The sequence below is a fragment of the Temnothorax curvispinosus genome, unplaced genomic scaffold (assembly GCF_003070985.1).
Source record: "Temnothorax curvispinosus isolate PA1 unplaced genomic scaffold, ASM307098v1 QBEX01018237.1, whole genome shotgun sequence".
NCBI classification, from domain to species: Eukaryota; Metazoa; Arthropoda; class Insecta; order Hymenoptera; family Formicidae; genus Temnothorax; species Temnothorax curvispinosus.
Window position 1 is genome coordinate 92357 of NW_020228017.1, and position 12649 is coordinate 105005.

The window sequence follows — 12649 nt, forward strand, 5'->3', positions numbered from 1 at the left end:
TTCATTATACAAATATTTACTAAGCTGCATACAAAAAATCAGCTGGTTATTAATAATTTTTATGATCTCGTTATTTGGACATATTCGGAGCGGAGGACGCTCCAGTCAAACCATCCATTTTGTAGGACAATTGTTTTTCCGAGTTTATTATCCAATTATCTTAACATTTCAATAAAAACTTACTGTTAGTCAGACAATTTCGACACTCCACCAAATTGACATGTTTTACACCTGTGCACTTCATTAGCTACCTCTATCGAGATTTTTCACAGGGAAGATTTGGGCGTCTTGTCGAACCGAACCTACTCACGAAGATTTAGCCTGTTATTAATCACTGAAAAAAACAGGCGGTGGCTGCTGGACTATTAGCTCTAGAAACGATCAGTTGTGTTAAAAATAATGGCCAAATTAAAGAGGATAATCGGGTGAAGTTTCTGTCTGATTTCTTCTAGGGTATAAATTATATATTGAGAATTGTCATGGATATATAATAAAGATTTTTACGAAGGAAGATGCAAGTGTCAATTTTACGTAATTAATGTCTGACACGTTATTTTATTTTTTGTGTTATTTTTGGAAGTTTTATCCTTGTCAGAATATAGTACAATACTTTCGCCATCTTGATAAAATTGCGTGATAAAAATTTTAATAACAAAACATTTATAATACCTATAAAATTACTACGTAACATGAATTCCATGGACTTAGGAAGAACGACACGAGAGAAGTTAATATTTACAAAATCCAGCATTAGGGATACACGAAGATGAAAACACGTTTTTAACTATCGATCGCTTCTTACATTCCGCAGTTGCATAACTATTCAAATGGTATTCAAAACACCATTTCTCAAACTGTTGTCGTACGCATATAATCGCGCTTTAGAAGACATTCATTGCCCAATTAATTACACCGGATAAGCCGGCTACGACTGGCTTAAAGAACCGTGAAATCTTGCTTGCTTAGGCGATACATTAACGGTCAACTAGTGGCCTTGATTTTTCTCGGGACTTTACAATCTTAGGTCGATGAACGAATACACTTCGGGATTCCCACCTAATAGGTAGGTACTCTGTCAACTTACTATAACTGACAACACGCTTTTTTACGTTTGAAAATCTGTTAAACGTAACTAAGCAAATTGATCGCGTTTTCTTTTGATTTTCAAATCTTTGTGCTCTAGATAGATTAATTTTAAGATAGAATTTTGTTAATAAGTTACTTGAAAATTATTTAAAACATTTACTTTTACTTTTAATTCTTATATTTGTTAATTTGTAATTCTCACAAAATTATCTAGAACAGCTTTTTAAAGTAGTTTAAATGTTTTTTTTTTAGATACAGTGTTACGGAAGTTTCGAAAGACTTATACTCGGAATTTTTAATATGTTAGATTGCAATTTTGAAGATATTGTGAGTAAAGTCAGAGAAATAAATACCAAGGAATATTATCGTATAAATAAAATTAGAAAACATTCTGATGACGTATGTAAATCGTGTATACATTTACTTAGACAATTTTCCAATCAGCAAACACTTCAAAACTCATCCACGAATGGGAATCCCCATTACTATTCCGCTCTAATGTGGAACGATATTATTAGCATGGTATTAGCATGTATTATTCATAATTAATATATATACTTCTCATTTATGCTACGCGTGTTGCATCATATATTTACATTGCATAGGAATCACTGCAAAAGTATCTTGATTCAACAAATTTATTTAGGCTATAGGAAGATAAAGTATGCTAGCACAATAAATTTATACGTTTTTTTGTCATATCCAAACAAAGTCGTTTTAAAAGTTATCTCACCTTCAATTTGGGGACTTCCAACGGTGGAACTGATGGCTATTACATGCACAACGTTTATACATTATCATTTCTTCCGAAGACGCATGATAACAATCTTGCATGAGAAGCGCAAGGTGATGCCACATCAGATTTGCACACTTTCGTCTATCTTAATCTTCTTGAAACGTAATTTTTCCAACAGGTATGAACAATTGTTTGCAAGGCGTAGTATATATGTTTCTCTTTTTGCAGTAGCAGATGTCAATTTTGTGAATTTATATTTACCAAAGCGTTTAATAAATTAATGCGATTTTGATTTTTCTTTTTTTGAAAATTATAAAGCAGTTTCGTCATCGCACTTAAATTGTGTAAATACATTACGCAAAATTATTTCAGTATAAATTACGTCAACCAGCAGGCGATCGGATTTCTTGATTGTTTATCTTTGTTAATCAATGGAAAAAACGTCTCCAGATAAACTCGATACCATCTTTATTACTAAAATTTCTTAATTTATTTATATTGTTACATAGCGAATGTCACAAGAGAAAATTATTTCATATGATTTTGTTGCGTATTCAGAAAATTGCTGATATTTTGAAATTAATTAAAGATCTCTGTTTATAAAGACTTTTTAATCAGCTATAAATACATAATATGAATAAATTTGCCGTTAAATTTGGTAAAAATAAAAATGTCTAAGAACGTAGTTTGACTACATATACTTCGTCGACACATTATTGTCATCATTCGTTATATACGTGTGTATGATAATTATTGTTTTTTTTTTTTTATTATTAATTTATTACGATGCTCTTTACATAAAATTTAAAATTCTACGCGTAATTGGTAGCGGGGAGTTTTTAGAATGCACCTTAATAATAAATGTGTCTCAACTTCGAATTATATGTATTTACATTATAATATTTGGTGTTATATCGTACATCCACGAAGTTCATATTTCCCGAGCTTTGCATAAATGAAATGCGTATAATGAAATGCGTATAACACAGAACGACAGAACCATTTATAATACAATATAATTTATCTATTCTTTAGAAAAAAACAAAGAAGATTTTATAATTTTAATATTTTTTTATTGTATTAAAATTATTTACTATATACTATAAAAGACTTACATATAGATTGTTGAATATATAAAAAAATGTTTATTTTTGAAAAATTTATTATATAATAAATCAATTTTATTATATCAGATTTTGAGTTCTACTCAAGTTTCTCAGGTGATAATACATCTACAAAGTTCATATTTCCCGTTGCTTTAAGTTGGATAAAATACGTATAGTAACACAATTATGTTATAATACAGCACAATATATTTAGAAATTTAGCAGGCACAAAGAAATCTTTTATTTCAATACTTTTTTATATAATCTATTACAATTAATATTTACTACAAAAAACTTAATGTTACTTATTTAATAGACTATTAAATATAGAAAATGTATAAAGAATATTTATTTTAATTGAAAAATGTATTATACATTAATCAATTTTTTCTCTCAATATACGTATATTAATTTCTATTTTCAAAACAATTATTAGATTTTGGATTCTTCTCGAAATTATCAAGTTTCTAAGATTTTATTTAATAGTTTTCTTAGTCTACATACACATATAAGCTATAATTGCGGATTATGCTAATATTAACTTTTTATATGTTATTATAAATTACGGTTGTAATGTATTCCACAAAGAGGAGGCTAAGCATATTTAATTCTTTAAAAAGTAAGTTTACGTATTAATTTAGATGTAAATTAAAACAAATTACCTGAAGGGTACAAAAGAAAAATCTATATATATTCGGAGTAATCTCAAGAAAAACGCAATTTTACGTTTTACGACATCTTTCAAAAAATTAGTACAAAATTTAGTGAATATCGAAACGTAGCTTTAGTGTTTACTTAGTATATTGGACTTTGATGTTTCTTCCCCACAAGCGCATGGATTATATGATTGTTGTTTCCCCAGCATGGTACATTATTCGGCCTTATTTCTAATGAATTGTTTTTTTATTAAAACAGATAAGAATTATGAAAGTTTTTTGAAAATGCCACAAGATAGCATAATTAGATTAATTTTGACGAAAAAAATTTAATCGGTTTTTCCTTTCATCTAAGAATCGTTAACAAGGGAACACCCTAAACCCGAACTCATCGATTTGGATGAAATTTTATGGGTACGTAGAGTCACTTAATATATAAATAACAGTATGCTTTATTTGTGCTCTATCGTCCTTAAAGGTCCTTAAAGGTTTGATTTACAACCTCAAAGTCAAAAAGGCGCTTCCATTTTTTCGCGTATAACTCTTAAACTACAAAGGATAGAGAAAAATGTTTAAAATAAAATCAAAGATTAAATTAAATCGCCATTTGCAGTCCAAGCCGGATCTTGGTGGCCCAATTATTCTATATTTCTTTGTGTATTACACATATTTTTTCCCTCAACATTATATTTTTTGCAACAATTTCTTTACAGTTATTTAGGTATAGTTAAATCGAATTGATTTAATTACGGGGTGAGAGTGGATTTTACTTCAACAGGAACTGTGTTATATAAGTCTGACAAATCTAGTCGCGCGATGCGCAGTTTACTAATGTTGAAAAAGATATGTGTAATACACAAAAAAATATAAAATAATTGGGCCACCAAGATCCGGCTTGGACCGTAAATGGCAGTTATTTAATTTACGGTTGTATAAATCTTGTATTATTGTTTAAAATAAAAGTTCAATGATAAGTTAAGGTCTACAAAGTAATATAAACAAAAATTTAAAAACAATTTATTGCAAAAAATATTTTGCAAATTTTTTTTTTTAATTTTTGTTTATACTACTTTGTAGACCTTAACTTACCATTAAATTTTTATTTTAAACATTTTTTTCTATTTCTTGTAGTTTAAATGTTATATGAGAAAAATGGGAACGCGCTTTTAATTTTAAGGTTGAAAATCATATCTTTAAGGACGATAGAGCACGAATAAAATATTCTGTTATTTATGTATCAAATTCACTCTACATATTTACAAAAGTTCATCCAAATCGAATTGTTTCCTTGTAAGTCAAACAATTACAATCTATGTCTAAAAGTTTAATATAAAAAGTAGTACAGCAATAATTTAAAGCTCGGTATAATCTAAATATACTAACAGACTGCAAATTTGCGTTAGTCTACTTAACTTTAACAAAGTATCTTACATAATAAATTGCACAGTCTTAAACAAAAATACTTCTATGTATAGCTTAATATATATTTTTTTTCACTCCCGACTGCTGCCAACCGAAGGTTGGCGAGCATGCGGAATAAGGAGTATGCGTTTCGCCAAAGTCGAAATTGTTGTTAGTAATGTCTGAGATTTGACAAATATTTAACAATACATGTAAAAAGACTTGGCAATTACACGAATAACATGCGAGATGTCCAAAGGATATTGTATTTTCATCTTAAAAGCTTCCAGAAAAACTCAGTTTTTCAACTCGCCGACATCGATCGCTTTAGGAGTTATTCCTTATATGGCTGAGGCCGTTGTTTTTTCCTAACAGAATACATACGAAAAATATACTAATTTTTATAAATTTATTTTAAAAGGCAGTTTTTCCCTGTAATACTTGAATTCATTCAATACATCCAGAATGTTCTAAATAATTTAATATAGTTTTTCTCTAAAGCAATTAATTAATTACAGTAATTCATTTTTCAGCTTAATGTTTTTTTATATATAAAGAAAGACAACGGAAAATGAATATAACTTACCCGTTTGGAGACCCGCCGTAGGCAGTGGCTACCGAGCTGGCAATTCCGCCTCTTGACGTGGAGAAACTATTTGCAATGGCAGTGATGGCACCAGGAAGAGACCCAGAAGAGTACCCAGCGCGAGTGGCCAGTCTCGGAAAGCTGAAGACCATAGGGAAGAAGTTGTTCAGATGGGGATGACCCTGGCGGCGTTTGTTGCCCTTAAAAGGTACGAACGGCACGACCGGTTCGTCGTCTTCCTCATCCACCTCGTCTTCGTCGTCGTCATCGTCGTCGGCGTGGACAGTTACGGGCGTCTTATGCGTCTTCTTGAGATGATGCACTTTTGGTCGGGTCGCGGACACTTCCGTGGCCGTGATCGGCTTCTCCGTCGGTTGCGCAATCTCCGTGGTTAACGGAATCTGCTCCTCTTCCTGCAGGAGTAATGCAAAAACCCATGTGTAGTATTTCAAAGAAGAGCATTTACTAAATAGGTTGATATTTATGACGTCCTATTTGAATGTACAAAGACTGTGAGCATAAACTATATAATCTCATACTTTTTAATCATAAGTCTAAAGTAGACTTTGGCATAAATTATAGACACTCATTATATACTATACACTCTTATTTTATTCCTCTAAGAGATTCTGATTGTTATGCGTTTATTTATTAAAAAATAATTTTTGCACACTCATCGAATATAAATCTCGCGAAATCATCGTACCTGAGGGGTCAGAGAATCCTCATGATGATGATAATGCGGCTCGTCGTGATGAATCTGCTCCTTCTCCTCATCGTAATGATGATGGTGCTCCTCCTCGTGACGCTGCACCTCGTTTCGATGATGATGATAGTCGTGTTCCTGCTCCTCTTCGGGCGCCAATGCCGCCTGCGCCTCGGCGCTCGACACTTCCGATTCCTCGATCGGTTCCGGGCCGCGCTTGAGATGCGGCGTGTGCCGCACCCCGCCGAGGAAAGCTTCGCCGCTCACAGCATTTCCCTGCGCGAACACGCCCGTCGCCTGGCCGCCGTTACTCGTGCGACGTATCGGTCTGTAGTAACCGGTAAACATCATCGTTCTGTGCGGATAAGGCCGTACGGCCGTCCTCTTCTCCCTCAGGAACATTACGGGGTTACCGTAAGCGTCCAGCGTGACGGAAACTGTAAATAATTGATGCAAGTGTTTAAAGTTAAAAATTGTTTATTATTAGTTTTCAGCTTTGCTCTTGAGAAAGGAATCTCGTGTCTTTGTGTTTATTACTAGAACTAGAACAATTATTGTCATTTACGTTTGAAATGTTGGAATGTATTGTTTGATACGTAATTTATTGTTCTTTGTTATTAATTGCATCCGAGAAACTTGGAAATCTTTTTGTGATAAGATAACTATACAAAATGTAGTTGTTAAAATCCAAGTTAAAAGAACGTTAATTTCCAATGCTTACCAGGCTCGGCCGGAATCACCCTCGACTCCGCCATCACGATCGTCGACGCGATCGCGATCAGAACAAAGCTAATGCACCCAGCCATTCTAGCTCTGATTTCAATCCGTCCTCAAGATCTTTCGTAACAGTTTTTCCTTTACCCCGATCACTAGTTCGACCAGAAATCTTTCTCGTGATCTTCGACAGAAAATCCGGGATAATTAAACGGTTTACTTCCATGCACCGATCTTGATGCATCAACTTTTTGCACGATGCTGGTAGTCCTTGCCGTCGCAATAGCTTTTATACCATGAAGCACACGGACACGCAGGACGATGGGATGGGTAGATACCTTGATACGGGGGTATGGGATGGGTCGGATCCATTGGTGGATACACGGGGGATACGGGATTGTCGAGCGGGTGCCCCACCAGGCCTTCGTCAAGTGGCTTCGCTTATACGGCCAGGATCGCGATAATGCAAACGCACGCATCGCCGAGCGCTACGTGATTGTCATGACCGATGTGACCACGTGAATTAATTGTGATCCGTGCCGATGACAATCTAAATTCGCGAAATCGAACCGATACGGGAAACGGGTCGTGATAATCCGTCGATCGTGCTCCTCTGCGCATGTAAATGACATGGAATTATCGGTGGACGCGCATATGTATGTCTTCTAAAAGTATAAAGTTCTTATAGATAATCGACACATGCGACAGTATCTTATAACACATGCGATGTATAGGAAATGTTTTGACAAACTTAACGTTGATAATATTTTAAGACCTAAATTAGGGGGAAAAAATCGCAAGTTTAAATTTGGCTTTATACGATATAGGGTAGTATATTTTTCACTTAACATTTTTTATCAAGATATTTAATTTATATGGTTTTGTCAAGCAGGTCACATCTTAATAATCTCTACAAAATCTTTGTAATGACTGAGGAACCGAATAAGTATTATTTTTGAAAATTATATAAAAACAAAATATCTTTATTTTAAAATTCTTTTATATTATAAAAATCTGACGCAATGACGACCGAAACTAAAGGCGCGACAATATATATGTATAACGAGTTTCTTGATGGACCAAATCGAGCTCGCAGGGACCGTAGGTTAAAGTCCCCTAATTTAATTCATTCATTACTTTTTTTAATGACCCATCGTAGTCAATGACGGAAGAGAACATTGAGCGCCTAATAAATCCTGATTCAGAAAGAATCGGGTTGCCTCGAGGCTTTTGGCTCGAAACTCGATGACTGAAACAAAGTGTTTGTAAATGAATTCGCTTGGGAAACGGCGGGAATGTGAATGGACGATGGTTTACGAATGTCGCGGAGGGCCGATGGCCCCACACTTTCCCTCTTTCGCGACGTGAGTTACTGAGTCACCCCGATCAAGACGCGATAGAGGAATCTAGCGTTCCAGACAAACAGACTCGCGCGGGGCAGCCTCATGCATTTTCAAAGGAAGAAAGCCTCATGCGTTCTAAAAATATACGCGAGAATCAAAGGATTTTGCTCGCTCGCCATTTTCCTCTCTGATAATACCCCTTCTGGGAAAGTTCTCAGATTGACAATAAAGTTAAAAGGTTGATAAATATTGTTACAGAAATTACGATTAGCAAAAATTTAAATTTAATTTTAAATTTAAATTTAAATTTAAAAAAATGACATAAAATTTATGATCACCGTAGAAATTCAAATTTAAGCCGCGTGAGTAAAAAAGCCGGCTTAGTGCTTCGGGAAGTTACGACTGAAAGATGCGCTGCAGCATTCGTCACAAACATAAAATATGAATAAAAGCAGGGAGACGCAAAGAGAATACGTCGCTTGTGCGTAGGGATTGAAATAATACCGCGTCTGCCTCTGCAGCTGATGATGATGGAACGCAGTTGAAGGGAGACTGACACATCAAGACGGATCCGACTACGAGCGCGTTTTACGATTCCAGACACGACGGTCACGGCCACCACCACTTGGACTCTTACGGACTTCTTGATCATCCCCGAAGAATTATCGTCACCTCTGACCAGCCGTACCCGTTCGGACGAGTATGACTGACATAATATTAATATTAAGAAGTTGCACGCGCTCAACACGCGGTGCGTCGTGTAGGGAGTTACGTCAAACTCGCGTCATATTATTCTTGGATGAATCCGGCACTTTTGCATAAATTGAAACCGTTTGTTCAGCTGTTCTAAGAATAGGTAAAACTTGCTATTTTTAAATGGGAACTTTTATCATATAATCATAGAACATCTTTAAATGTTAATATATTAATTAGAACATTTTTATCCTTTCTATATTATTAAAACTTTATACTTTTTCCTATATCGATAAAACTATTTTAAAAAATACACAAGTAGATTTTTAGACATTAAATACGATTCCGTTTACCAAATTGCTCTATCATGTCACAATTTTTAAAAATCTGTAGTCAATAAAGCTATTATACAAAAAAGGGCTTTTTTAATGTATTTTGACATATTATAATTATCGATATGTGACGTGAGAAGTTTTATTGCAATCAAAATTAAGTACGTTATTAGGACTTTTGAATTCTTAAAGCTCAAGAATCGAAGAATTGCTTGTAAGTTTCGTATTTGCATTCGCAAATTAATTTGACAATTGCGATTCCAGAGCCTGCAATAGAAACATCTCGTAATCTAGGTATACGAGTCCGGAAAATAATGCGTTCGGAGAATGTGCTGCGGAGATTGATTTCGATGCTCTCTGAGAAGGAAGAGGCGGCGATGCATAAAAATGTTCCGAGAATGATGTATGAATTTTGCGATACCAACCACGATACGCGCGCCTATCCTCTGACAAACACAGGCATACTTTTTGAACAGCCTGGTCACGCTCGGAAATACGATATGCGTGACTTGGTGCGATTCGGGGTTGATTCATGAAACGGACGCGGCACCGCGATACGTATATATTTATATAACATCTGCGATACCGGAATACGAACGTGATAACCGATAAGCCGCTTAACTGACGAATGGGACAATAAATATTGTCCAAATCCTTAAGTGCGCAGTTTTGCATATATGCCAAATGACTTTTTGATGCTTGTTTACATCTGTAAAGAGCTTTCTCTACATGTACTTCGTCGATTGTCTATACTATGAAAAAGATAAAACTAGGAACACTATGATGAAAAGGGTAAAAAAAAAGGGTTCATTTAGTAAAAAAGAATTTTTTAAATATTTTTTTAGTATTGCTTAAGCAGTTATTAGTGACAATCGTGGCATAGAGAGATATGAAAGATACTAAGGCACAGAAAGATACTACTCCAATAAGAAGATCTAAGTTCAAATTTGATCACAAATTATTAATTTTTATCCAATTACTATTTTTGGGAAGATAATGACAATCCACCAAGAATATCTTGCCATAAGACCCCCCTTCTCTCCTCTATAGAAAGCCGTTCGGAATCAGTGTTAAGTTGTAGGCCCCATATATCTGACGCACAGACGCAGGAGTGTCACAACACTCGCAATACAACAATAAGAAAAAAAAGTAGTGATAATTATAATTTATTTAAAAAAATACTCAAAATGTTACAAAAAATTGCGCATTTGAGAGCTAATTCTTTGAGGATTTGTGATCCCATTAGAATCTTCCAACTTCTAACGCGCCAATAAAGCCCGAAAGCCGAATTAAACTCCAAAAATCGTTATATTTCATGAAAATTTATTCGTGATTCTTGCCAATAAATTTTTAACAAATTAATATTTTTGTCACAACATTTGATGACTGGTTTTACAGCATACCTATTATAAATAAATCATGTAATACGGAGATTTTTTGCGCGTGAAAAAAGAATTATAGTTCTAGAAAGTTAAGAGAGAAATGTATATAAGAGAGAAATGCCTCTTTTCTTTCTTTTCTAATACATCACTGAGTTAAAATGTACTGTATAAATATACTGTATAAATGTATAAATAATCGATAGTCTAGTCTAGTTTAAAGTGGCACATGGATGACTTGGAAACAAGGCAAAACGAGTTCAGTGACCGTACAGTACATCTGAAACTAATTTGTGAATAAAGCGTTTTTTTAGACGAAAACGGAAAGCAGGTGCGCCTAGTACCGTTGAATCACAATTATTCTGAATCTTTTTTAAAATTCGCGAAACATATCAGATATGTGTTACATGTAGAGCTCATAAAAGATATAGATTCAGCTGCATACAAAATATTTTCTTTACAATTCATTCACGAGTTTAAGATCATTATAGTATTATCATTTATTGCTTTAACAATAAGTGGTTTTCTTCGTTGACATAAAATGAAAACAGTCGTTTCGTTTTATCCAGTTACATTTATTTGAAAAATACATTAATTGAAAATTAGATATTAATGGTTTAAACGATATAATTTAATTTTACTTTGTTATTTCACTATTATATATATTATCAGAGTAGATTATAGTGCTATTTTCGCGAATTACTCCTCCTGCAATTGTTTGCTTATTCGCTGTACAATAAATTCATATCTCGTGTACGGGGCCAGTCTCGAATCTCTTCAACGCAGAATTAAAAAGCAGAAATCTCGGAATTCCCAGGATTTCAGCGGTGCACTTGACTCCCGCTTTCGCGAATGTTTGCGCGGTTTTGCCGACGGAATCTCATTTGGTGCCATCGCGCAGGCTGAATTAAGATTAGGCGATGTCGAATTACACGTGCTGTGCAACGGCATACGCCCGATCGGCTCACGCGCGACAAGCCGTCGAAAACGTGAAACATACAGATCGTACTACTTTGGTAGCCTCGCCTAACTCGAAATCTTGTCGAGCGATCGGGCTGGCAAGTGATACTGATTAATTCGTGACGCAAGTCGACGAGTGATACGAATCTGTCGCCCATCATTCGTCGATGCGCGCGTCATTTGCTCATCAATTCCGAAGTGACGGGAGTAAGCCAAATGCATCAATCATTCAAGAAAGCCTGGAATTAATATTTTTTATTTGACACGCTTTTATTTTTTTATATTTGCAAATACATGTTTATTTTTTTTACGTGTATATTAAAATCAAAGAAAATTCTTTAAAAAACATCTTTAAAGGACATTTGCCTGAAATGTCTAAGCACTGGAAACTTGCACCTCAGCTTCCAGAAAACATCATCTCGGTGTACACGTGTAGATATCCACTATCTTATTTGGAAACAAATCACGAAGAGTCCGGTAAGTCCGGTAAGTCCGGTAAGCACGGCGGGTTGAAAGACCGCATAACATCCCGTGGATTGCGTTCATTTTGCAAATTTTCTAAATAAAACGGACGAGAGAGAGATTTGTATCGAATCGCAGTATAGTACGTGTTGCCTTAAATGCGCATTCTATTCAGTGGCGTAGCCGGAACAAAAGGATCGGATTGTGGGAATTCTGGGCAATCTATAATGAATATGCCATAATAAAGCTAAAAAGATTATTTAATCGAAAATTAGAAAGAGGAATATTTTGCAAACAGAGATAATTACATATTTATTTAAATTTTGAACAAATAACGCTAAAAAAATTAAATTTTTAAATAATTAAACAATTATATTAAAATAAAAAACGTGTTATTTTCTAAATAATAACATAAATATTACTGATTCTCTCTCTCTCTCTCTCTTTCTCTCTCTCTCTCTCTCTCTCTCTCTTTCTCTCTCTCTCTCT

At 34.5% G+C, this 12649-nt stretch overlaps 1 protein-coding gene across 1 annotated transcript; it reads right to left on the reverse strand.

The window, feature by feature from the left end:
- Positions 1 to 4736: 4736 nt before the first annotated feature.
- LOC112468237 lies at positions 4737 to 7205 on the reverse strand. The gene is made up of 4 exons (XM_025037345.1): positions 6999 to 7205; positions 6278 to 6714; positions 5572 to 5984; positions 4737 to 5353 (listed from the first exon to the last, which is right to left on the reverse strand). Exons 1-4 carry the CDS (start codon positions 7081 to 7083, stop codon positions 5320 to 5322), a joined length of 969 nt encoding a protein of 322 aa, XP_024893113.1. The 5' UTR covers positions 7084 to 7205; the 3' UTR covers positions 4737 to 5319.
- Between the last annotated feature and the right edge of the window lie 5444 nt (positions 7206 to 12649).